The sequence below is a fragment of the Heloderma suspectum genome, chromosome 8, assembly GCF_057233095.1.
Source record: "Heloderma suspectum isolate Gila_16-S chromosome 8, 16-S_ref, whole genome shotgun sequence".
NCBI lineage: Eukaryota > Metazoa > Chordata > Lepidosauria > Squamata > Helodermatidae > Heloderma > Heloderma suspectum.
Genome location: NC_139465.1, coordinates 26,146,212 through 26,168,351, shown reverse-complemented (window position 1 = coordinate 26,168,351; position 22,140 = coordinate 26,146,212). Strand labels below are relative to the sequence as shown.

At 48.3% G+C, this 22,140-nt stretch overlaps 1 protein-coding gene across 2 annotated transcripts in view; it reads left to right on the top strand.

Annotated features, from left to right (window-relative positions):
- Positions 1 to 3,696: 3,696 nt before the first annotated feature.
- The window catches only part of CMTM3 (CKLF like MARVEL transmembrane domain containing 3), a 29,767-nt gene continuing 11,323 nt past the window's right edge, over positions 3,697 to 22,140 (top strand). For both annotated transcript variants that reach the window (XM_084813259.1, XM_084813257.1), the window contains exons 1-2: positions 3,697 to 4,114; positions 20,885 to 21,040. In XM_084813259.1, the coding sequence (XP_084669385.1) occupies positions 3,995 to 4,114; positions 20,885 to 21,040 (276 nt within the window). In that variant the 5' untranslated portion in view covers positions 3,697 to 3,994. The remainder of the gene's footprint in view (positions 4,115 to 20,884; positions 21,041 to 22,140) is intronic.

Below are 22,140 nucleotides of genomic sequence, written 5' to 3'. Positions count from 1 at the left end.
ACTTTGATTGTTTAGCAAATTGTTTAGAGTAAAATGGCACCTTTTTGTTTTGTTTTTTAAAACCAAGCTTTCTAACCATGGGAATGGAAGACACACCTTTTACAATCAATAACTGTAGAAAGGCACTTTGCTCTTGGTGCAACTATGGTTTTCATGATTTGGGTCTGACAGTAACCCACAGACAAAATTTTGCAGGAAAAAGGTCATGTTTGGATGTAATGTTAAAACTCAGAGTTTAGTGCTAAGTAAATGAGCCTCATTCTCATGGCCTGCACCTCTCCTCTCCTCCTGCACAGCCATGAAGAGATCGGAAGCATTCACTTCCATTTTAAACTAACTGCAATTTGTTGTTTCATCTACACCAGGACAAACTGTGGTTAGTTTAAGCTGCTGGGGGCTGGGTTCTGAAACTCTTGGCTTGTTCGGCCAAAATGTAGTTCCTGGTTCAGATGAACTGACAAACTGCAGAAAAAGAAAGTGGATGCTTCCGCTCTCCTCCTAGTAGCTGCACCACAAAAGGAAAGGGGAGAGGAAAGCAGGCTCATGCGTGTAACGCTAAACTGTGGTTTAGCACAGAATTCCCAACCCCTTTGGACCCATGGGCACATCTCAGGATTTGATAAACTGCTGTAGGCACGCCCACAAAATGGCTCCCACAGAGGATGTGGCTAGTCACATAATGGCTGCCATGAAGGCCTGGCTAGTCAAAAGTGAACTGGAAAGGTGGGCGGCAGGGAGAAATAGCAAGGGGGGATAGCAAGGTAGAGAGGGGAGAAATAGTGAGGTTAGAAAGGGAGAGGAAGAGCAAGGCTAGAGACTGGGAGAGGGAGAGCAAAGGAGAAAGGTCTGTGTGGACGGAAGATTGAGTGGGCCAGAAAGGAACTCTTCCCAGCCTGCCTGTCTGCCAACAGCTGATCTGCAGCAGGAACAGGAAGGACACTCTGGTGCTCTAATGCTTTCCAAGGTTTTTATAAAAAATAAAGTGGAGTGGAGCTTCATGGGTGCTGCCGGAGGTCCCCACAGGCAGCATGGCACCCATGGGCACAACATTGGGGACCACTGGTTTAGCGTTACGTTGGAACCAAGTCAAAAACTGCCTATGCAAGTAGTTTATTTGCATGAACAGTGTAACATCAGAGTGACTCAGGCCCAAATGTAAACATTACACATACAGGCATGTAATTAAATCCCAACATATGCTTACAGGATCCCTGCTGGGGAAGCAGCTTGGGGGCAGTGATTTAGAGCAGAGAACTGGCAGGCATGGGGCAGGTTGAGGAGGAGGAGGTCCCTCTGACCCCAACTATTATGCTCTAAATCAGGGGTGGGCAACATCAGGCCCTCCAGATATTTTGGGCTACAACTCCCATTATTCCTCACCACTGGCCATGCTGGCTGGGGCTGATGGGAGATCTGGAGGGCCACAAGTTGCCCACTTTTGTTCTAAATTGTCTCTTCCTGTGTACCTGAACACAGGTGTTGGGATCTTTAACAGTATTAGGTAAAGGTAAAAGTGTCCCCAACCAGTCGTGTCTGACTCTAGGGTGTGGTGCTCATCCCCATTTCTAAGCTGAAGAGCCAGCGCTGTCCGAAGACACTTCCGTGGTCATGTGGCCAGCATGACTGAACACCCAGGTGCATGGAACCCTGTTACCTTTCCCGCCAAAGCGGTACCTATTACTGTGCAGCAATTCTCTGGTTAAATCTATAGATGGTGAGAATCAGGGAAGGACAAGGTGATATGGAGCAGCAAGTGAGGAATATCAGGAAGTCGAAATTAATGCCATATAAAGGAATACAAGATAATAGGGGAACAGACACACAAGGAGTCTAATCAAGTTGGGGAAAGGGACCGAAATAAAACTAACATCTTGGCACCAAGACAACATGGGTAAATGAGAGTTAGAGAGGCAAGAGAGAGACAGGGAATTAGAGAAGCAAAGTTAAGGGTACAGATATTATGTAGCCCAATGCAAAAAGGGTAGAAAGAGGTGCTTTCAAGGGGGCCTGCTGGGACCCTGGAGTTTGCTTTTTCATATCCTGAACAGGTGTATGCAGTGGAGCATCTGGAAAAGACAGGTGTTCGAAGAGTTGCTTAGAAAGGTGCCCAGATGGTGGTCACTCAGAGCACTTTGGAGGCTCCTCCCCATGTACACACACAGGTTTTGTTTGCAGAGCTCAACTTCTTACCTCTTTTTCCAATATTCAGGCTGTGAGCTATCCCTGACTTAATGCAAAGTCTTTTCAGGTGGCTTGGTTTTGAATAGGCAATTAACACCCATTAATTTTACAAAAGACCTGCCTCTGGTGGTGATGAAAACTGCTAAAACTGGCTAGTTAACTTGGGAGATAAAATGTTTCTCCCTAGTACTGGGGAAAGAAATTTGTAGAAAATCTTGAACTGGTGTGTATATCCTGTGTGTATATAACACACATCTATTAATACACAAATATAGATTGACACAGCTGGGGTTTTTTTTATTCCCCTTTGGGGCGTGGCTATAGGGACTGTCACGATGAACCTCTGCACTTCAAAATGTAACCCCACACTATTGGTGCCATTGCAGATGCAGTCAGAACAGCACCACAAGAAGGAAGTATCAGCAAGCTCGAGGAACTCCAAGGCTGCTAGTACAAAATAACTTGGTGGGGAGGAAACTATAAGTGAGGGGGGACCCCAAAATATGTCCCAGTTTGGAGCATCCTCAGTGCACACAGAATGCTGACTATTGGGGGGGAGGGAGCAAAGGGTGGGGAATTAAATGAAGTGGCTGGAACAGTGGAGGCTGGTGGCTTCAATGACATTGGGGCAGTGGATCCGCTCTGCGTTTCAGTCAAAACTCTAAAGGAGCTATTGAGAAGCACCTTGGATAGCACCTTCAGAGTTCTGACTAAAACCAGACTGATATCAGAGTCACCAGCCTCCACTGGGCTGGAGCCCTGGGCAAGCAGCACTCCACACCGCAACATTTTGTTGCAGGCCCTACTTCTCTCTTTGAATCCCATCAGCTGGGGACAATGGTGGTCCAGCCCTCTCCTCCATTTCCTGCCACAGGGAACAGTGTTGTAGTGGCACCAGGGCTCACAGGGACCAGCATTTTTTATGAATTATGCTCATGTCATCCCCCCCACCCCCGTCGCCTCCCAGCTTAGCTGCAATCCTCACAGTAGCCGGAGGCTGTTTTTTCCAGCCTTCCCCCAGCAACCGTCTATTCTTCCCTGTTGTAATGCAAAGTATTTTGGGGATGGCTTTGTCTCGAATGGGCAACTAAGGGTAAAATCCAACACGAGCCCTATTTAGAGTGGACCCATTGAAATGAGTGGGACTTGGGTAATCGTGACGAACTGAAGTTCCATTCGTTTCAACGGGTAGGGCTTCTGTGGGATTTTGCCCTCCCATTGCCTTTCCCGAAGGCCTGCTCCTGGAGCAGATGAAAACTCCCTAGAACTGGTGTGTCGATACGGATCAGCGCAGCTGCCGGGATCTGTGGGCCCTCCTTGGCGCGTGGCTGCAGGGGCCGCCCTGAGGGGCGCCCGCCCTCCGGCGCTGCCCGCTGCTTGCAAGCGAGCCGGGCTGCCCGGCGCCGGGTCCACACGCGTCGCGTTCTAGGTTTGCAGCGCGGCCCGAGGAGGAGGGCGTGGATGAGGGAAGTGCTCCCCCGCGCGCCGGTTGCAGGAGACCTAGGGGCTGGGCGGGACTGGCGCGGCGGCGTCAGCCCGCGAGCGGATCCCGCGCTCGCTCCCCGCTGAACAGAGGGCCGGGGGCGGAGATCGCGCCGCGGGCGGGGGCGCGCAGCATCGGCCCGGCCCCGCTTCGCAGCCGCCGAGAAGAGGCTTCTTCGCGCCCCCGTTTCCGCAGCATCCGGATTTCCGTTCCGCTGCTTGTTCGGTCTCCGGAGCGCTGAAGCGGCGCTTTCTGGGAACGCGGGAGCAGTTCGACCCGCGTCTCCCTCTGCAGGCGAACCGGACTTTCCTCCGCCGGAGCGCGCAAAGCATGGAGCGGGGCGGGGCGGAAGACCCCGGTCCGGCCGCGGCGGCGCCGGGGGCTCGCCTCCTCCTGGCCTTCAAAGAGTTCCTGAGCTCCCGCAAAGGGCTGCTCCTGCTGGCCCAGGCGGTAAGCGGGACGGGGCCGGTGCGTTGCTGGGAAATGGCGAGCCGATTTCCTTGCGCACGCACAGCGGAGAGCGCAGGCGGGGCGGGGCGGGGCGGGGCGAGCCGACGAGCTCCTCTGCAGCAAAGAGAGGCAGAGCCGCCGGGAAGGGCTGTCTTTCGCCCCGCGGAGTGCAGTTCCTGGCAAAGGCTTCCCTCGCCGCTGCTGCGGGCAGTTTGCCCGGGACGGGGCGGGGCGCGGGGGCGAGAAGCAAGAGCGGGGCTGCTGGAGTGGCGCGGACGGGACCCTCGTAGCCGCGCGCCCCGGCCCCGCGGAGTCGCCGAGGCGGGACTGGCTCCAGCAGACCCTGCCGCGCGCGGATCGGCCTCCCCCTCCGGCCCGGCAGAAAGCAGGAACTTCTTTTGCGGCCGGGCCGGGGGATCCGCGCGCCTGCCACGCCCGCTCGAGCGGGCGTCGGCAGAGTTCGCGGGCCCGGCGGGGCTTTCCCTCGTGAGCGTGTCCAGAGGAGGGGGCGGCGTGTTAATCTGTTGCAGCAAACAGCAGTGCAGGTAAAACTCAGCCTAAGTCCTACTTGGAACAGACCCACTGAAACGAAAGAGACTTCAGTTAGTCATGACTTCAGTCCCATTCATTTCAGTGTGTTTACTCCAAGTAGGACTTGCGTTGGATTTTACCCCTAAAGGCGAACACATTTACTGTGGAATGAGCAATCGGGGACTATAAGGGGAGCCCTGCTGGATCAGGCAAAGGGTCTGTCTAGTCCAACATTCGTTCCCATAGTGGCCAACCAGCTGCCCACAGGAAAACCACAAGCAGGTCATGAGTGCAACAGCACTCTCCCACCTATGTTCCTCAGCAAATGGTATACATGGGGGTACTGCTCCTGATGCTAGAAGTAGCATGTAGCCATCAGGACTAGTAGCCACTGATAGCCTTCTCCAGGAATTTGTCCAATCCCCTTTTAAAGCCGTCCGTCTTGGTGGCCATCACTACATCCTGTGGCGGTGAATTCCATAGTTTAACAATGTGCTGTGTGAAGAAGTCCTCCCTTTGATCTGTCCTGAATCTCCCACCAGTCAGCTTCATGGGATGACCCTGGGTTCTAGAATTATGAGAGGGGGAGTAAAATGTCTCCCTATCCACTTTCTCCACACCATGCATAATTTTGTATGCTTCTATCATGTCTCCCATTACTCACCTTTTTTCCAAACAATCCCAGCTGTTGCAACCATTCTTCATAGGGGAGTTGCTCCAGCCCCTGGATCATTTTAGTTGGTCCAGCCCTTTTAAGGTGCTGCAAGACTCTTTGTTGGTTTGACCTTATGACTGCAGCTCTGCAGAGGGGTAACTTCCAGAGTGTTTTCAGGGTGCTGCATTTAAAAAGAAGTAGGGTTTTGCCCCGAAAGTGCTGCTCTCTGCCTGGAAGTGCTTATTCTGCGTGTGTGTGTGTCCGTCCGTCCGTCCGTGTCCTTTTGTGTTTGCACTGGAGCTGGGGAAATGTGGTTTCCCCGGTGGCCATGTTGAGCATGGTGAGAGTTAAAGCCCAGCACATCTGGAGGGCACCAGGTTGAGGAAGGCTGCTCTAAAGCATGTGTGTCACACACACAAAAAGTTGCATGATCACACTGTACAGCAGTTCTCTGTGTGTCTGGTTTAGCATTTGAGAACACATGAAGCAGAGGGAACTCCATGCAATGAAAAACACAGCGCTCGCGCTCTCTCTCTCACTCACACACACACACACACACACACACGTAGCAAGATTAGACAAATACATGAAGGAAAATAGGTCTTCTCAACATATTAGCCATGATGGCTCAATGGAACCTCCATATTCAGAGGCCTTGTACCTGTGAATATCATGGAGGAGAAGGCCATCAATCTCTACTAGCCCTGATGGCTATATGCTATCTCCAGTATCAGTTGCACTCATGTCCTGCTTGTGAGTTTCCCGTGGGCAGCTGGTTAGTGAACGGTGTGAACAGAATGCTGGACTAGATGGACCCTCGGTCTGATCCAGCATGGCTGCTCTTTTGTTCTTACGTTCTTAACCATCTTTGTTGCCCTCCTCTGAAAACATTCCAATTTGTTTATATCCGTCTTCAAAAGTGCAGCTCCCAGAACTGGACACAGTACTCCAGATGAAGTCTGACTAATGCAGAAGAAAGAGGAACTATTACTTCCTGTGATTTGATTAATGCAGCCTAAATTCACGTTAGCCCCTTTTCTTGCATCTGTATCACACTGCTGACTCAAGTTCAGCCCGTGATTAATTACAATCCTTTTCACAATGTACTACTGCCATAGATACTCAGTTGAGATACTGTGTCAGTCACTGAAAAAAAAAGAAAGAAAATAAAGCCGTCATCAAATTAATAACTTGTACCAATCAGATCAGTTAATTTAGCAGATTAATGGTGCAATCCTATGCATGTTTAGACAGAAAAAGTCCATCAACTCCCAGCATTCCCCAGACAGCATGGGTGGCTGGAGAATGCTGGGGTTGTAGGACTTCTTTCTATCTAAACATGCATAGGATTGCACCTTAAAAGGTTAAATGAAGAAGCAATTATTTGGAAATAACATGAGCACATTTTTACAGGGGCTTCAATGAGAAGCAACCTAAAAATGATTCTTATGTTCTTAACATCAGTAGTTGTGGGCTTTGCCTCCGACCCTTGCTTATGGCTTCTCCAGAGGCAGCTAGCAATTTTCCAGTGCTTCATTTTTCCATGGAAAATATTCTGTTTCACAATCTCAGTAGTAATAATGAATGGATGCCAAATACAAATACAATACTAGGCAAGTTTGACAGTTCCAAAAAGTTGCAGTTAATGTTTTTCAGGTGATTATCCCTAGCAAAAATGTGAAAGAATACATATTTGTCATTGAAATATATATATGTCTCAGAGTGAAATAGAACTAATAAGTAATGGCGGTGAAACTGACGATGCCCCAGCAACCATAGTGGAAGAGTTGAACTCGGTTGAAATAGATGAGTGGTCGCCAGGAGATCACGCACAGTTCTTTGGGCTGCTAAAATTTAATGAGTGCAGCCTTCCCCTACCTGGTCCCTTCAAGATGTATTGGGTGACATTTCCTTGCATTCCCAGCCAGCCATCCTGACTGAAAGGTGCTCGGAATTGTAGTCCAACATATCTGGAGAGCACCAAGTTGGGGAAAGCTGAATTAGGGAGCAATCGTATGGCCTCTGGACAGAGTCTCGGCAGCTATGGGATAGTCCGGATTCCTGGATCCAAGGACAGAGACAGCGCTCGGACCCAGGGTCCAAGCTCCCCTCCCTCTCGCAGCTGGTGCAGAGAGAACCGTGCAGGCAACCTCGGAGGGAGGGTAAAAGGGGCATTCCCAGGGGAGGGGACTGGGGAGGATGGCCTACAAGAAACCCTCCGGCTTCCCCAGCTTTCTTCCCTCTACTTCCCTGATGCCTCAGTTAGGGTGGTGGTGGGGAGCCTGTTTAGCAAAAGCTCGCTCTGTATTGCATGGCAGGAAGCCTCCAGGTTCGGAGGTTACGGCCAGGGGCGTCGTCAGAAAAGGGCTCACCTGGGCACGGGCCCCGGATGTTTTTGAGCTGTGCCCCAGATCTTTTGAGCTGTCCTAATCGCCAATTTTTTACATTTTCCCTTTGACTTGAATTGGAAAACAGAAACGGCCATAATTTTTTGAGTTTGTACAATAAATATATGAAATTTGGCAAACTGGTATCCCCCATGGAGCTGATAGAACCTGCCCAGTTTCGGGCAGTTAGGTCTAGTGGCTTTTGTGCTAGTCACAGGTAAAATGTGCTATTTTCAAGAAAATATGTCAAAGCAAAGAGCTATATTTTTTGTGTGCTTCCACATACGTGCATAGATCTTGGGGACCTGGCAGTCCGAATAGAGTTGACTGAACTTGCCAAATTTCAGGCAGTTAGATCCAGTGACTTTTGTGCTAGTCACAGGTAAAATGTGCTATTTTCAACAAAATCTGTCAAATCAAAGAGCTATAATGTTTTGTTCTTCCACATAAGTTCATGGAATTTGGGGACCTGGCAGCCCCTATGGAGCTGACTGAACCTGCCAAATCTCCAGTGGTTTTTGTGCTAGCCAAGCGTAAAGCTTCCTTTTCTCAAAGACTGAAACAAAAACTAAAAACTGTCAAGCCACAAGGGGGATTAGAGATCCTAATCAGAAGGTATTTAAGGTGACCATTAGGAGTTCACTATCCCGAATGTCTGGTGTAGGTTTTTCTTGAGGTGCAAAAAACCTCTCTCCCCCTACTTTTCTGTTCTCACATGCCCACTGTTGGGAACTTGCTTGCAATGAAATTTTGAAGAGGGAGAAGGAAGGGAAGAAAGAGTTCCATGTGAAATCCTGGTATTTCACACAGCATCTGATTTTACTGCCTCAAACTGCAACCTTTGGCTTCTGCAGAAGTTTAGTAGCTTCAGTACAGCAAAGGATCCAATCAGCCTTCACAAACTTCTTTCTCCCCCTCCACTTTAATTTCTCTGAAGTAGATGTGGGACTCAAATTATTCCAAAAAGAGGGCTAGAACTATGTGGCATCAGGACTGAGGAATTGCTGAGAGTTTAAGCAGGTTCTGCAGTTTTGAAAAAGCCCTCAGTCACCTCACCTCATAAAGTTAATTTAAGTACCTGCAATCCTTACAAACCCTCCACAGCCTAAATTCCTCTGAAGTACTACCTCTCTGAAAAGAGCCACTTATCTTAGGGAATTCACTACCTACCCACCCCCCCGCGCGCATTTCCAGTCACCATTCTTCTTCTTCCATCCCCTGTCCTGTTCTTTCATTCCCTTCTTTATTCCATCCAGAGCATATCTTGGGGAATTCTTTAAGAGAATTCTCTTCAGTGGGCAAAAGAAGTTCCGAACTGTGTTTGACTTTATACAAACAGACAAGAGGGTTGTTTTTTCTCCCTCTCCTCAATAAAGTCTTTGAGAAAATTGGGTTCACACGGTTGCAGAGAAACAAATCTGGGGCTGTTTTGTTTGTCAGTTGCCATTATCCAGCAATAGGAAGGGCTGTAGCTCAGTGGTAGAGCACATGCTTGGTATGCAGAAGGTCCCACATTCAATCCCCAGCATCTCCAGGTAGGGCTAGGAAAGAATCCCGCCTGCAACCCTGGAAAGCCACTGCTGCCAGTCAGTGTCAACAATACCGGGCTAGATGGACCCAGGGTCTGACTCGGTATAAGGCAGCTTCCTATGTTCCTATGAACAGAAAGCTTAATAGGAGTTTGGGCTTTGTTTTTAAGTGGAGGGGAGATAAATACTGCTTATTTATACAAGCCTATGTATGCCTACTCAGAAGCCCCATCATGTTTAATGAGGCTTACCCTCAGGAAAGTGTGCATAGGTTTCCAGCCAAAGTTACTTTGGCAGGGAGGTTTGCACCTTGATGTTCTGCATGTTTACTCAGAAATAAGTCCTGAGATATCAGCATGGTACTACAGGCTAAATACAGTGCCTTCCCAATTCCGTCCAATGAATTGACTACCCTTTCAGCTCAGTCCAATGCAGATTTTGTCATTTGTGTGTGTTTTTTATTTTGCATGAACTCTAGCTTCAGTGGTGAGGGAAAGGCACTTAGTACCTGCTCAGAGTTTCTCCATAACTTAGCCCTAGTTTTGAAAACAGACTCATTGGCTGAAACCTGGTGACGTCTTGGCACAAATGAAGTTATGGGGAGGAAGATACAATGAGAGCTTGTGCATAACAAGGAGGAGATAGAGGAGAGTTGCACAAAACAACAGATCTGTTCTTATGAAGAGTTGCTGGAGGATGGTAGGATGAGGAGGGATGGTTGCATGGAGGGGAATAGAATTGGTAGGGGGAGAATGTAAGTGCTCAGTGGTGAAAGAAAAGCATTCTGCATATGCTCAGAGGCACTTTATGTTTAAAAACATAAAAACAGCTGTGCTGCATCAGACCAAGTTCCATCTAGTCCAGCATTCTGTTCACACAGTGGCCAACCAGATGCCCACGAGAAACTCACAAGCAGGACATGAGTGCAATAGCACCTTCCCACCCATGTTCCCCAGCTGCTAACACTGGTGAAGTGTAAATAAATTCTAGTCATTCTAAATTTGCATGCATGTATATCCTTCAGAAACTTTGCAAGTTTCTTGCCTGGGGGACACCTCTAATGACCTGTGCATTTTCATACAAATGTACCCAAAAAGTATTGGGGAAGGGGTAAAGGGAAGGGAAAGCAAATCACTCCCTGCTCCAAACTGGAGAACTCCCCTTCCACATGAACTGCTATACCTATCCTTCTGAAACGTTGCTGGTTTCTTACTTAGGGACAACCCTAGGCCGTCTGAACAATAATCCACAAGGAAAATAGGGAGATAAGTGCATCCTCTTTTGGAGATCTCAAAATGTCAAGGCCACCCTTGCACAAAAACCCTTGTGGCTATCATTCTGAAATGTGGCAGACATGGTCTCCTCTGATGGGGCAATGAATCCTGAAACGTTTATCCAATTCTTCCAAGGAATAAAAATGCTATTGGCAGTTCCCTTCAAAAGAAAATCAAAATATAAATCCTGCACCTATTTTTCTGACACTGGGCAGGTATACTCACCTTCTAGGGGGCTTCTATGCCTGAAATTATAATCCCATTCTGACCAAGAGACAAGGTTACAGCTTTTTTTCTAATTCCCCACTGTAGTCAACAGGAAGCATAAACACTCATTTTTCCAAACCTTTACTCAGGTTTGGTGCTGAACTGAAGCGGACTGACTAGAAATGAGCAGAAATGGGATGTTCTCCAAAACACTGAATCGGGGTCTGAGTTGAAGTGGGGTTGGGGGTCAGTGCACACTTCTTATGTATGTATGTATGTATGTATGTAATCTATACACACACGCACACACATATATATATATTACAGGTGTGCTTAGACTCGGATATGCAAATGTGTGTTATGGGCCTGTGCCCCAGATCTTTTAAGAACCTAGCAACACCCCTGCTTATAGCCATGCCCATAGGATTGCACCCTTAATGATATCCTATTGAATCCTTCTATGTTGGTTATAAATGGTATTTTATTGAATCTCATTTCACTGTAATGGCCTTTGGCTGTATACAGTAAAGATCAGTTAGTTACAGTCTTTTTCTGTAAAGCAGCCCCCTAACAGAGCCCAGACAGATTAAATTAGAACATCATACATACCGCAGGCTGCACTTCCCCTTCTGTTCTGAGAAACCATCCACACTGGAGTCCACATGATGTGGCTAGAGGATCTATATCCCCCGCCCCCCAATTCCTCCAGGGTTATAACAAAAAAGTGGTTGCACCTGCCTATAGAAACCATGACTTTTTCTCCTTTTCTGTCTGTCTTTCTCTCTTTCCAGTCATCTCCTTTGCAGTGATCTCTGTTTAAAAAAAAAAAGGTTAGTCCCAGCTTGGGGGGTGGGGGTGGTGGAATTGGATAACTGCTTTCCCAGAAGAGTGCTTTGCACGATCAGGTAGGGGTTGTTTCCATAGGAATTGAGAACTCTTTGAGACAGATGTGCTGAGAAAGAAACTAAGGGGGCAGACTTTGGGAGTGTAACCCTGTGAAGTTTCGCCCCCCTGTGGGATGCCTGTAGCACAGCCCTTTTTGGCTGTCAGGAGCTGGCATAGGGGACTGAAGGGTTTGGCCTGAGGAGATTGGGAGACAGTTCAGAGGAGATTGAGGAGAGTTGTCTGAGGAGACAGAGGGAGGAATGAGAGACTGCGAAGCATGACGGGTGGTATGACCACCCTCACCCCTAGGAGAGTCTGAAAAGTCAAGCAGCTATGCTGATCCATATCAACAAACCAGTTCTTCCAGGAGCAGTCCTTTTGTAAAGCTATTGGACCTTAATTGCCCATTCAAGGCCAAGACACTCAGAAATACTTTGCATTACAACAGGGAAAAATATATTGTTGCTGGGAAAATCCATTTCACCTCTGCTACTCTGGCTACTCTGAGGATTGTAGCTAAGCTCAGGGGGAACAGGCAAGTCCAAGTGGGTGGTAGATAGGACCTGGTTCACCTGGAATGAGAAGCCAGCATGAAAGAATTTCCCTGCAGGGCTTCTCGCCATGGCAGTGACCACCATTTCGAATATTCGAGCCACAGCATAGCTTTTCATTATGTGCAAACCCAACGAAGGTGGGTTGTTGGAGTGGTTGACAAGCCTCCCACAACCCATGGGCTGTTTTAGGGTTGCAAGTGGCTTGTCAACCACCCCAGCAACCCACTGTCGCTGGGTTGACACCTAACAAGAAACTACTCCACGCCCTGAATATTCAAAATGGCAGCCACCAGGATTCACCCATGGTGGCTTCTCATTACTTTGAACAGGGCCAATGTCAGTTTCCCTGCTAATAAAAAAGTGCCCTGCGAGCCCTGTCTCCACTACATCACCCCTGGGAAGGCTACAGAGAGAAGTGAAACCGACCACCCAGACAAGATGGCGGGAGAGCAGCCACTGCCACCTTCTACCTTCACGCAGTGATCATCCAACAGCAGCTGATAGACTGAGACCAACAGCTGCATCCCAGCCCAGGACTGTGTAGCTGGAAATAGGACAAAGAAACTCACCTGCGGATCACTTAATCATTGTTCTCCTTCCCCTTTTATTTAGAGACTTACCCATCTTGCTTGCTTCACACTTTTTCCCTCCTGGTAAATAAATCCTAGTTTTTATGGGTGTGTGTTTTTTCTATTCTGTGAACTTTCCTACTGGTTTCTCCCCAATCTCTTTTCAGGAAACGCAAGGGCTGGAGCCCACACAGCCTTTGGGGCTCTGGTATTCTTTGCCCTCATCTAGCACATGAACGTTTGAACCCCGCTCCCATAATTCCTACCAAAACAAGGGAAAGTGGAGCTGCAATAGAGTAATCCACTTAAAGCACAATCCTATACATGTCTACTCCAGAAGTAAGTCCTACTGATTTCAGTGGGGCTTACTCCTGGGCAAGTGGATACAGGATTGCAGCATAATATTTATTTGAGCTAATTTTAACCAAGGAGGGCAAATTCAGATTGGTGGGACCAACTCATTTTGTTTGGTTGTTTTATAAATATGCAAAATTGGAAAAACATAATCATCATCATCATTATCACTACTACTAGTAGTACTATTTTGGTCTACTACAATAGGAAATGAGAAAAAATGTAAATAGATTTTCTTTCTGACCATGAGGCTGTTCACATGTCACAACAACCCATCATGGGTTATTTATAACCAGCGGTGAGACTGCAGGGTAGGTGTTGCCGCCATTTTGAATATGCAACCCCCATTCAGGGGTTGTCGTGTCATGCAAACCCAGTAAGTGTGGATTATGTGAGGGTTAAGCACCCCTTGCATGATCCATGGTCTGTTTTAGGGTTATGCAAGGGTTGTTTAACCCTCTTATAGCCCATGCTGGCTGGGTTGACACAACAGCGCCCATGCAGGAGTTGCATATGCAATGCAATAACTAACCCACGACGAGCCATGGTGTATCATCAGAACACGGTTTGTTGTTGTTCAGTCGTGTCCGACTCTTCGTGACCCTGTGGACCATAGCACGCCAGGCCTTCCTGTCCTGTGCTCTCTCCCGAAGCGTGCTCAAGTTCATATTCATTGCATCGGTGATGCTATCTAGCCATCTTATCCTCTGCCGTCCCCTTCTCCTTTTGCCTTCAGTCTTTCCCAGCATCAGGGTCTTTTCCAGGGAGTTTTTGCATTAGGTGGCCAAAATATTTCAGCTTCAGCTTCAGTATCTGTCCTTCCAATGAGCACTCGGGTTGATTTCCTTTAGGATTGACTGATTTGACCTCCTTGCAGTCCAGGGAACTCGTAAGAGTCTTCTCCAGCACCACAGTTCGAAAGCATCAATTCTTCGGCGCTCAGCCTTCCTTATAGTCAAGCTGTCACAGCCATACATTACTATTGAGAAAACCGTAGCTTTGATTAATGAGTGGCAAATTCTCTTTATTGTAAGTTAGCCCCTACTACGTCCTGTTTCCAAACAAAGGCAGCTATATTTAGGTTTAGAAAAGAAGTGCATTTAATACAGCTAAATTCAAGTGCAGGAATACAGGTAATTCTTTGACCGACAGCTCTGCTTAAAAGCGGCCCCCTAACAGAGCCCAGACAAATTAAACTAGAACATCATAAATACTGTAGGCTGCACTTCCCCTTCTGTTCTGAGAAACCATCCACACTGGAATCTGCATGCTGTGGCTAGAGGATCTAAATCTCTCCAGGGTTATGATAATAGAGGTTGTGCCTGTCTTTGTCCCCTTGACTTTGTCCCCTTGTCTGTCTGTCTGTCTCTCTCTTCAGTTGTCTCTTCTGCAGTGATCTCTATAAAAGAAGCTTTTCTGGGGGGGGGGGAGCTGGATTGGATAATTGCTTTCTCAGAGGACTGCATTGCGTGATATGGTAGAGGTTGGCCGCTCCAGCTTGTTGGACCAAATGCTGTCCTGTGGGTAGTTATAGCATTCCTTTCAATAAAGAGGGAATGCAGTTATAACACCACCTAATGCACAATATGAATATTACCAGCAGCGATATGCAGAGGCACATGTAGCAGTAAGCAGCAGCGTTCTGTGCCATGTGGATGAGCCTGTGCAAGCTTGCGCGATCTCCCTTCTCCTACAGTGAATGCTGGAGGAGAAGAGCAGAAGCATCTGCTTCCAGGTTTAAACCAAACATGGTTTGTTGTTACATCTAACAAGGACAAACTGTGGTTAGTTTGAACGGGGCGTGGGAACTTCAGTGGGGTGGGGGCTGGATGACACCCACCCACCCAGCCTTCCATGGGCCTGATGCCATGGGGGCGGCCACACCCTTTGACATCATTTGGTTCCTGGCCAGAGCTCCTCTGCCTTGCGTCTTGGCCTGGGGCCCAGCTTTAGCGCACACAGGCTTTCACCAGCCAGGGCCACACCGTAGCCTCCTGTGCTAAGGCGCCAGGTGGAGGTGTGCTCCTCCATCCCACACCTCAGTGGGCATAGCTTTCCCACATTAAGGAGGACACAGGGCAGGAAAGCGTGTGGCCAGTTGGGAGGGGAAGCGGCACACTAAGGAGAATCCCCTCTCGTCTCGAGTCACTGATTGGAGATAAAAGTGGGGATTCCTTTCCCTGCCCCCTCCCCAAGTCCCCAGTAGCCCCCAAGGCCTGCAGTGGAGTCCAAGCCTCCATGGGCTAGATGGGGAACTTCCACGAGCCAGATTAGGGCCACGGGCCAGAGGTTCCCCATCCCTGGTTTAAACTATAGTTTATTGGAACAAGCCAAGATTGTGGCTTCTGATCCTGGTTTGTTCCAGTAAACCATAGCGTAAACTAACCACAGTTCTTAGTTCAGATGTAACAAACTGTGATTAATTTAAAGCAAGAAGTGGATGCTTCCAATGTGCTTCTCCTGGGTCTGGCTGAAGGAGGAGACAGCAGGGAGAGTACTTGATTCTGAGGCTTCAGCGGGCTCATTTGCATAAGGCTAAACAATAGTTTAGTGTTGTAGCTCAACCATGCCTCACTTTCTCTCCACCTAGCCTACCCCACAAGGTTGTTGTGAAGCGAAAACTAGGTAACGTCCATGTATTGCAACTTGAGCTCTTTGGAAGAAGAGAGGAAGGTAGATGTGTATATGTGGGGCTGTTCACGCAACATGCTAACCCACACTCGGTGGTTGAGTGTGGGGTGTTTTGAACCATGGGTTGTTTGCTTAACTGGGGGTTGTGTTGTCTGAACGCAGCCAGGATGGCTTGTTACCCAACAACAAACCATGGGTTCTCAAGGTGGCTTGTTCGAAAAAATAAGCCACACTGCATGGTTAACAAGCCACCCTGACTGCGTTCAGACAACATGATAACCCACAGTTCAACAAACAACCCATGGTTCAAAACAACCCACACTCAATCACAGAGTGTGGGTTAGCATGTTGTGTGAACAGCTCCTGTGAATCAATGTGTGAGTGTGTGAGAGGGAGAGAGAGAGAGAGAGAATGCACATAACACAGGGAATTGGGTTGCAAGTATAGGCTAGGATCTAAAGTAGTCAAGAGTGTAACTTTTCTTTCCCCGGCAGACCCTTCACTGCCACATGACAAACTGCTTGAGAATCTCCTCCATTTCAAAAGCAGTTTGCCATGTAGAATCGGGAATGGGAGGTGGCAGGTCCACTATTTGGCAAACACATGACCTGAACCCTATGCTCTGGATCTCAGGCACGGCCCTGCTCCCTTCCCACCTACAATCTAACACTCTTCCTGCAACAGCAAGTAACGGTAGATTCAACTATAGAACTTGATTGCTGGTACATTTTCAGCCAGGACTTAGCAACAGCAGTGGTATAAACGACAATGAAACTGAGACATCAGTGTCCGACTGCAAGCTTTTCCAGAGGAGAAATAATTTCCAGTGTCTAAATAAAGCCTGTTGCGTAACTGTTTCTGAAAAGATGATGAACCTTCCACTGCAGTTCATCTTTCATAGGGGTAGGCATGTGCTGCTTTGCATTGCTTGCTTTGACAGATACCCTGGACGTAAAAAGGCAAGGAGGGTTCTGTTTCCTCTCAAGAGCTTCCTTAGAATAATCGAGCGGAATAACAAAATCAGAACAAATCAAGTTGTTCATTCTTGTAGTTTGGTGTACTTTATTCTTTTGTGTTGTTTTTCTTTGTGCGTTGCCTTGAGCAGAGCGGCAATCCCAAAATACTCAAATGATGCACCTCTACTAAGGAAGGCAGTCGGGGAAGGGCCTCAAAGGAAGATCTTAGATCTCAGGCAGGCTGCTGTGGGAGGGCGCTCTCCTTCAGGTATTTGGGCCTCAGACCCTTCAGGACAGGGGCACAGAACAGTTTTATGGTGATGGGCTGGATTTCCTCACCACCAGGCCCTCCGTGGACCGGATAATGCCAGAGGGTGTGTCCACACCCACTGATGTCATCGCCCTGCCAATTTCAGCATTTCTGTGTGAGCATGGAGAAAGAGACTTGGCTGACCCTGGAAGGCCCAGCCACTCCTCCCAGCACTGGCTGAGTCACTGGTTTTGCCCGGTGCCCCTTTTGGCCATCGACAAGAAGAGCAGCTGTTCTTCCCACCATCGGCCAATTCCCTGGGGTGACGTGAAGCAACTCGGCCACCCACACCCCTGTTACCTTCAGTCTCGTAACAGCCAGGATTCCCTCCAGAGGGTGGACATGAGGCTCCACGGGCCAAATTAGAGAGCCTGGTGGGCCAGGGGTTCTCCCCTTTGATTTAGGGCCCGAATGAAAGGTATGTCCCAGCACCTTGAATTGGCTCAGGCAACCAATGTAGTTCTTTCAAAATGGGAATAAATGGACTCCACCTAGCTGGACCAGTTAGAATTTTGGCAGCCAAAAGTCCTGCACGAATTGAAGTTTCTAAATCGTCTCTGAAGGCATCCCCCGTGCATCTGAGTAATCCAACCAGCGGTTGTCGCTGTGATCAGGGTATCTCAGTCCGAGAACCACCACAGCTGGCAAACCATCTAGAGCTGGTAAAAGGCACTCTGTGCCACTGAGCCCTACCTGGGCTTCAGGTGGCAATGCTGGATCAAGGAGCAGCCCCAAACTCCGTCCCTCCTCTTGCAGGAGAAATTGCTGGAGGTTCGACTCCAGAATACTATTTAGCATGCGCGCGTTCTATATTCTAGAATATAGCTTAGACAGCAAGACACACATTTCACTCACTGCATGGATGGTGAGCCGATCTCCATTATAATGGCTGGCTCTTACTTTCTTTTCTCTCTAAAAAGAGATTGTATTAATGAGTGGGGGCAGACGGATGCAGGTGGCCCCCACCCATCATAATGACTTGTTCCCAAATCATTTTCAGAATCTGAACAATGTTCAGTAAGCATAAACAAGCTTGGGTGTTTGACTTCCCAAGCAGAAGTAATAATGGGCAACTGATAAGCCCACATATTAAGCAGAAATTCCAGATTCGTGAATAACTGCTATATAACTTCCCACACACCTTGTTCATGCATTGTAGTGAATACTAGAAGGTATCCCATTGTAAGAGCATATTTGTTCCCTTTATCTCAGAGATGGACAACTTGTGGGCCTCCAGATGTTTTCGCCTGCAACTCCCCTCAGCCCTAGCTAGCATAGCTAATGGTGAAGGATCATGGGAGTTGTAGGCTAAAGCATCTGGAGGACCACAAGTTGCCCACCACTGCTTTAACTCCATGGAGAGTCAGCATCCCCTGAAACATTCCATATTATCTGGCCTAGAATGAGTAGAAACACTGAGGTAGCACTTCCAAAAAATTTTGCAATACACCTATTAATCACAGTGGGAAAGCATCTGATGATAAGATGGTGATACTAGAAGAATGTAACTGACATTTGCAGTAAGAATGTAGGATTCCCAATAGCTTTAGACACTTTGTTTTGTGGTGTTTGTTAAAGACAAGTGTGGTGTAGTGGTTAGAGTGTTGGATCGGGACTCAAGAGACCTGGATTCTAGTTTCCACTCGGCCATGGAACTCACTGGGTGACTTTGGGCCAGTCACTGACTCTCAGCCTAAGTGACTTCACGGGGTTGTTGTGAGGATAAAATGGAGAGGAGGAGGATGACGTAAGCTGCCTTAGTTCCTTGCAAGTGGTAAAAAGGTGGGATATAAATGTAATTTATTTTTTATTTTATTTTTATTTACAATATTTATATACCGTTCCATATCTGGAACAGATTTTGGAGTGGTAAACACAAGAAATAAAACAGTAAAAGAATAAAAATATTAAAACACATTAAAATTATACTTGTTTGAAAACACAATGCCAATAAAAACTGTAACTGGTCAATTAAAGAATGCCTCCCAGAACACTGCTGTTTTCAGGAGGCACCGGAAACAACATAGTGTTGGCGACTGCCTGACCTCCAGGGGCAGGGAATTCCAAAGAAAGGGGGCCGCCATGTTGAAGGCTCTTCTCCTGATGGACTCCAGTCGGGCCATAGGTCCATGTGGAACCACCAGGAGCAAGCCCTCCGATGACCTCAGTTGGCAGGTTGGTAAGGAAGAAGGAGCTCTCTGAGGTATCCTGGCCCGGTAGCGAATAGGCAGCCAGTGCAGTTCCCTCAGCAAAGGGGTTACATGCTGAAAAGGGGCAGCTCCCGACAGCAGCCGAGCTGTTGCATCCTGCACTAGCTCCAGCTTCCAGGGCAGCCTCCAGGGCAGCCCCACATAGAGTGCATTGCAGTAATCCAGTCTTGAGGTTACTAACACCTGTACCACTGTGGCCACGCTATCCCTCTCCAAGAGAGGCCGTAGTTGGCAAACCAGCTGAAGCTGGTAAAAGGCACTCCGAGCCACCACAACCACTTGGGCTTCCTGCAACAATGATGCATCTAGGAGTACCCCCAGACTACAGACCTGATCTTTCAGAGGGAGTGCAACTCCATCCAGAACAGGCAATGAGCCTATCTTCCAGACCCAGGAACCACTCACCCTCAGGGCTTCTGTCTTGCCAGGATTCAGCTTCAGTTTACTGGCCCTCATCCAGCCCATTATTGAGTTCAGGCATTGGTCCAGTACTTGCACAGCCTCTCCTGATTCAGATGTCACAGGGAGACAGAGGTGTGTGTCATCAGCATACTGATGGCACTTGGCTCCAAATCCCCTAATGACTGCTCCCAGTGGCTTCATATAGATGTCAAATAAGACTGGGGACAAGATGGTACCCTGCAGAACCCCATAGCTCAACTGCCAAGGGGCTGAGGAATGGTAACCCAATGTTACTTTCTGAAATTGGCCCCACAGGTAGGACCGGAACCACTGTAACACAGTGCCTCCGATACCCATCCCATGGAGTCGGTCCCACGGAGTTGGTAATACTAAAGAATGGCCAGGATCCAAAGAACAGCACAACTACTTCTATGTCCCCAAGGAACCTTTGGACTTGTGGGTCTCAATAGCCCCCTCCCCAAACTCAAAGATCTAATTCAATCAGCAGTGGTTTTGCTGGCGGACTTCCGGCCGCTGGGACGCAAATGGCAGTAATAGGCTACGTAAAGATCTACGTAGCCTATTACTTGAAGAACAGGGATGCAGTAATAGGCTACGTAAAGATTTACATAGCCTATTACTTGAAGAACAGGGATGCAAATGGCATCCGCGTAGCAGACGCCATTTGCATCCCAGTGGCCGGAGGTCCACCAGTGGCCAGAGCCGGCCAGCAGCTCTGTGGACTTGCCACGGAGCAGAGCTGGCCGGGGCCGGCAAGGATTCCGGGGGGGGGGTGGATCGCCTCCTGCCCCGGCGGACCCAAGGTGAGGGGGTTTCGCACACCCCTACTGCAGCCCAGTTCCTAACAGGCCACGGACCAGTACTGGTCCGGGGGTTGGAGACCCCTGAATTATCACAAGTTTGAATATAAGTGCAAAGATTTAAGTGACAGAGCAGCCTTGCCCAAACCGGTGCTCTCCAGATGTGTTGGACTACAACTCCCAGCATTCCTAGCAGTTGAACCAGGGCAGTTTGATAATGTCATGCTGTAGTCAGTCTAGATCTTCGAATGCTTCTTGATTCCTTTTTAGACAAGATCCTAATTTGTCCATTCTGCAGCGGCTCGTTGTTGTTTTCCTCCTTATGGTTTTATTATTAAGCATTCGAGCCCACAAACTTTTACTGTGGATTAAAATTAGCTTGGTCTTCAGAATTAAAAAGAACCATCCCCCAAACTGTCCTAGGGCACAGGCAGGCGCGCACACACCACCCTCCAACTTGATAGATAACTGGCAGTGTTCTCCTTTGTCCCGCAGGTGCTGTCGTTTATCATCTTCATCTGTTACATTGCCTCGGCAGTGGCAGCTTTCTTGATGGTACCATTACTGACATTTCTGCTGGCCCTGTGCTTTTTCTTTGTGAATTCCTTAAAGCTGAATGAGAAGTCCAAAGGAATCTACTGGGTTTTGGCGGTACGTGGATGCACACATGGAAACAAGCAAGTGGAGCTTGCCAGATGATTCTGGAGACTTCCAGTCTCCTCTCTCTCTCTCTCTCTCTCTCTCAGTCTTCTCCAACCTGATAAAGTCCAACATATCTGAAAGACAACTCATTGCCCATGCTGGCTGGGGACAATGGGCATTGTAGTCCAAGGCCTCTGGAGGTTGGGGAAGGTTTGCTCTACAATCTCTCTCGGCTGAAATATCTAAGGGTGGAAAGGGAGGCATAGGGAAGGGAGAGTGTCCATCATAAGAGCCCTGCTGGATCAGACCAAGGGTCCATCTAGCCCAACATTCAGTTCACACAGTGGCCAACCAGGTGCTCATGGCAAACCCACAAGCAGGACATGAGTGCAACAGCACCAGTGCCTTGCTGGCTTGCCTCTCCCTCCCTCCTCCCTCTCCCTCGCATAGCGCAGAGTTAAACACTGGAATTTACCAGCACAAGACATGGCGATGGCCACCCATTTGGATGGCTTTAAAAGGGGGTTAGACAAATTTACGGAGGAGAAGGCTTTCAATGGCTCCTAGCCCTGATGGCTGTGTGCGACCTCCAGTATGAGAGGCAGTGTGCCTAGGTACACCAGTTGCTGGGAAACACGACCTGAAGGGTGCTGTTGCACTCATGTCCTACTTGGCAGTTTCCCACAGACTGCTGGTTAGCCAGCGTGTGAACAGAATGCTGGATGAATGGACCCTTGGTCTGATCCAGCAGGGCTCTTCTTATGTTCCTGGGTGTGGGTGGGGATATTGTCTGCCTCCTTAGAAGCGTACCATCAGTAGCTACTGGTCATTCTTCAGGCCAACCACTAGATGGTAATGTGCTTCCAAACCAATGCCTTATTTAGCAAAGCAGCATGGGAAAAATGCAAAGTTACACTCCAGTTTAGTTCCTCCCTGATAGTTGGTTATCTTCCATCAGCCACCTGATTTCTCTTACTGTCAGAGGCTCTAGTAGCATAACTAAAGTATGTAACCAGTACCCCAGTAGAAACCAAAGGATGACTCGACCCTAAATACATATAAATTAGCCCACCTCCCTTGTGCCACTTTAACGAAGTTATAAAAAGGAA